This window comes from Pinus tabuliformis, chromosome 4_1, assembly GCF_031772625.1.
Source record: "Pinus tabuliformis cultivar Carrire ecotype Pingquan chromosome 4_1, CPIR1, whole genome shotgun sequence".
In the NCBI taxonomy this organism is placed as follows: Eukaryota; Viridiplantae; Streptophyta; class Pinopsida; order Pinales; family Pinaceae; genus Pinus; species Pinus tabuliformis.
In genome coordinates, this window is record NC_142303.1 from 164,492,830 (window position 1) to 164,497,625 (window position 4,796).

At 38.9% G+C, this 4,796-nt stretch overlaps 1 protein-coding gene and 1 pseudogene across 1 annotated transcript; both read left to right on the forward strand.

Moving 5' to 3' along the window:
- The first annotated feature begins 374 nt into the window (after window positions 1–374).
- On the forward strand, window positions 375–1,279 carry LOC149174699 (uncharacterized). The gene has a single exon (XM_089419391.1). It carries the CDS (start codon window positions 503–505, stop codon window positions 1,277–1,279), a length of 777 nt encoding a protein of 258 aa, XP_089275517.1. The 5' UTR covers window positions 375–502.
- On the forward strand, window positions 1,138–2,877 carry LOC149174700 (pentatricopeptide repeat-containing protein At4g02750 pseudogene; annotated as a pseudogene).
- The last annotated feature ends 1,919 nt before the right edge of the window (window positions 2,878–4,796 follow it).

Consider the following 4,796-nt stretch of genomic DNA (forward strand, 5'->3'; position numbering starts at 1 on the left):
AGGTAGTTGTAAGTGACTAATTTCTCATGATTTGAATAGTTCACTTAGCACTCATTGCATCGGGTGATGCTCACAGGGGTGAAGAAGTGGGATTGAAACTGGTGAAATACATCACATAGTATCAATCATCATTTCCGGGGCTTACACCAGGTAACCAGGACTTCCTGGGAGGTCACCCATCCCAGATCTTCTCTGGCTCAAGCGCACTTAACTGTGGAGTTTTCCCCAATAAAATGCATCCGGCAGGTGTGCGACCAGATCAGTCTACTTTTCCAAGCGTTCTTAGTGCATGTTCCAACTTAGAACCTTCAGAACAGGTGAAGAATGTCCATGCTCTCATTGTTAAGAAAGGTTTCCATGAAGATGTTGTTGGGACTGCTCTCATTAATTCCTATATTAAATCTGGCCTAATAGATGATGCACGTCGCCAATTTGATGAAATGCCATTAATTCCTATATTAAATCTGGCCTAATAGATGATGTACGTCGCCAATTTGATGAAATGCCAGAGAAAAATGCATTTTCACATACTACAATGATTGCAGGATATGCACAGTATGGAAAATTAGAAGATGCATGTTGCTTGTTTGATCGAATGCCTGCACCGAATGTGGTGTCATCGACTGCAATGATTACAGGATATGCTCAGAATGGGAAAATTGAAGCCGCAGAAGAATTATTTGAGAAAATGCCAGAGCATAGTGTTGTATCATGGAATGCAATGATTGCGGCATATGTCCAGAATGGAAAAATAGCCAGTGCACGCAAAATATTTAACAGAATGCCTGAACAGGATGTGATCTCATGGGCTGCAATGATTGCAGAGTATGCCCAACATGGTCAAGGAGAGGAGGCTTTGAGTCTCTTTTCCCAGATGCAACGAGCAGGTGTGAAGCCAAGTCAATCCACCTTCACAAGCGTTCTCAACGCATGTGCCATCTTAGCAGCTTTGGAACAGGGCAAGCAAATACAAGCTCATAGCATCAAAACAGGATTTGAGTTAGATTCTTTTGTGGGAAATAGCCTTATTACAATGTATGCCAAATGTAGGAGCGTAGAGGATGCGTCACAAGCATTTGACAACATGGGGGTACGAGATATTGTATCATGGAATGCTACGATTGCAGGATACGTGCAGAATCAGAGGCTTGAGGATGCACGCAAAGTTTTTGACAAGATGCCAGAGCAGAATTTGGTCTCATGGACTGCAATGATTGCAGGATATGCTCAGACCGGGAATGGTGAGGAAGCTCTAAAACTATTTGTTCGTATGCTGTAGGAAAGTATGAAACCAAACCAACCCACCTTCACCGTTGTTCTTAGTGCATGTGCTAAATTGGCAACACTGAAACAGGGAAAGCAGATTCAAGCCCAAGTGATTAAAAGAGGTTTTGAGAATGATGTCTTTGTAGGGAATTCTCTCATTACGATGTATGGGAAATGTGGAAGTGAAGAAACTTTTCAGGTGTTTGACAAAATGCCTGAAAGGGATGTGGTTTCATGGAATGCGATATTGGCAGGATATGCTCAACACGGGCGTGGAAAGCAAGCTTTCCAACTCTTTGAGCGAATGAAAAAGACGGGCACCATTCCAAACGAAATCACCTTTGTTGGCATTCTATCTGCATGTAGCCATGCTGGCCTAGTAGATCAAGGATGGCATTACTTTGAGACCATGAGTCGAGATTATCACATCACACCGGGGCCTCGTCACTATGCTTGCATGGTTGATCTTCTCGGTCGTTCTGGGCTTCTGGATCAGGCCAAGGACTTTATCAATAAAATGCCAGTGGAACCAGATGCAGTTGTGTGGGGAGCCTTGCTTGGTGCCTGCAGAATTCATACTAATGTTGATCTAGCCAAGTGTGCAGCTGAACACCTTTTTGAATTGGAACCACATAATGCTGGCAACTATGTGCTACTGTCAAATATTTATGCTGTAGTTGGCAGGTGGGATGATGTCCGCAGAGTTAGAGCGATGATGAAAGATCGAGGGCTGAAAAAAGAGCCAGGTTGTAGTTGGATGGAGGTTAACAACACCTTGCATACATTTCTAACAGGGAGTACCACACATCCACAAACCAAGGAAATACATGCAACATTAGAGGAATTAAGTCGGCAGATGAAAGACTTAGGTTATATACCTGATACAAACTTTGTTTTGCATGATGTAGAAATGGAGCAAAAGGAACATATTCTCTTTTACCATAGTGAAAAGTTAGCCATTGCTTTTGGCCTTATCAATATGCTTGCTGGAACACCTATTCACATCATGAAAAACCTTCGTGTATGTGGTGATTGCCATACTGCTACGAAGTTCATCTCTAAGATTGTCAAACGACAAATTATTGTGAGAGATTCTAATCGGTTTCACCATCTCAATGATGGATTCTGTTCTTGTGGGGATTATTGGTGATGTCAAAGGAAACAAGCAAGATATATAAAAATTCTGCATTCTGTCAGTGGTTCGTATTCATATGCTTTGAAGCTTTTGGCATTAGACCAAAAACAAGTAAAGAACTTCAAACCGACGTGACTGGCTTTTTATCAGAGCAACCCGAGTGATATCTGTCTTATGTACCATGATGTAGAATGGATTGGTTAAACCATTGGCCAATCTGTCTTCTGCTGGAAAATCCCAAGTTCTTGATTAAAATACCCTTCAGATTTGAAAAGTTCTGGCTATCACACCCAGACTTTCAAGAAAACATCCACACAACTGGTGGAATGAAACATCTATACACCATGGCTCACTCGTATCATTTTCAAAAGCCCAAATATGCATGTAAAAGACGCATTCAAAGCCCTCCCACATGACCATCGAAGGCACTACTATGGGAGAAAACATGCTGAAACGATGAAATGCCTCCTTTGGGAGTGTCAATTTTCCAAGAGTCATTGGACATTCATTCAAGACCATTACTATATTCTTCTTCAAGAAAAGTTTCACTGGTGTGCCACATTGTTTGGAGATTGCAATTATCTGGTTTGCTCATCCTTCATTGGGATTTGACAGTGCTCGAAAGTTTTTTCCTTATTCACCCTTTGGAAGATTAGGTACAAGTATGTTTTTGAGCCATGTCTTTGTTCATTTTTTGCACCATATGGGTTGATGAGGTACATCCCAAGTTGTTGGCTTGGCCAAGGGTGCCTTGTTGATCAACGATGTTCACACTCTGCATTATATATATTATTTTGACTTTATTTCAGCTCTAGTAGCTCTACGGAAGAGGAAATAAGTCCATTGTATATACCCCTCGACTTCTTGATTCAGTGTTTCTAAATATTAAATGTATTTTTCAAATAAAAAAATATAATCACTAATGTATACTTGGATTTAGATTATCTTTGAATCTTAAAATATATGAAATGTAACAGAATTAGTTTCAAGGGTTAGTTCAATTTGTTGAACCATATAACAGAGGCATGGTGTCAATGGGGAGGCCCTAGGTCATAAATTCAAACCTGGTCAAATCCCTTGGGGTTATAATAGTTATTGTTGGTGGAAGTTGAGCCACTCTCCATCTAGATATTGTAAGGCACACGGAGGGGTTCCACAAGGTTTTCCTTGGAAAAACAATAAAAAGAAATGTTACACAATTAATGATATGGGCTATCAAACATTATCTCAAAAAGTTGGTGGCTAGAATCATATACAAGGAAAAGTCATTTATCCCCATTAGGTAGTTCAACCATAGTGAACATGTTCCGTTCCTCATATGTAACACTTATGTTACACATATGCAAGAATAGGTGACCAAAAGAAAGGAGCTACCCCTAAATTTGCAGGAAATAATGGGCTCGAAGCTGCAAAACACATATATTAAAAAATTCCAAAGAATAGAGAAAATTTCAAGAAGACTTCAGAAATTAAATTAACCTTACATTATACAATTACATAACACATACTAATAATTGCTGTTTTTTGGTAAAGATAGTTGGGTCATTGTTATGCAATCTTTAGTTTTTGTTGTGCCATCTATAAGGTACCAAATATTTGAATTTAAGTAATGAACATACCGTTGGAAGTGTTTACCTGGTATTAGATTTCAAAAAGGAGCCTGATATAAGGCAATAAAAATATATAACAAAACAATGGATCATAAGAAGATTTAGAGGAGGCTGTGAAGATTGAATCACTAGAATTTGAATTTATCAGCATAAACTTGTTAGTAGTTTAAGTTTCTTCCCGGTTCAGTCCAATGCAACATATGGTTTACCTAGATTTAGTTAGACATGATCGAAGAAAGTTTAACTATCTTTAAAAGATAATATGGGTGGACTGGCACAACAACGACACTCCAATGGCACTCCAGTGTAGAAAAATCCTATAATTTTGTAATTTTGATTTTAATACAAGTTCTTTAAAAAATGCATGGATAGATATTGTTTTGTGTGTAACATTAATCATACCCCCATACTGCATGCCCAAGTTTTGGGGATCCATACCAGGTACTCTGTATCTGTCTCCCCACATACACACCGTATCCATGTACCCAAGATACCTTGATTATAGTTAACAAGTTATGAAATTCTCTACCTAAAGTCATGCGAGTGAAAAGTTTTGTTCACAAAATAAGGTCATAAGCGATCCTAAACTAAAAGAGTACAAAGTTTGCTAATTACAAGATTATTCCATTAGACTATTCTCATCAATCATCCCCTGTGAAACAATACTAATGACTTTAGGTAGAGACAAGAATCAGATCTTCAACATAAGGTGACAAACACTTCAGAGACTGTTTTACTGCCATTAAATCCACGTGTGCAATTACACTTTAGCAAGATAAGTGGAA

Bases quoted from the DNA above. Each gene is read 5' to 3' on its own strand.
- LOC149174699 (XM_089419391.1), top strand. From the start codon at position 503: ATGCCAGAGAAAAATGCATTTTCACATACTACAATGATTGCAGGATAT.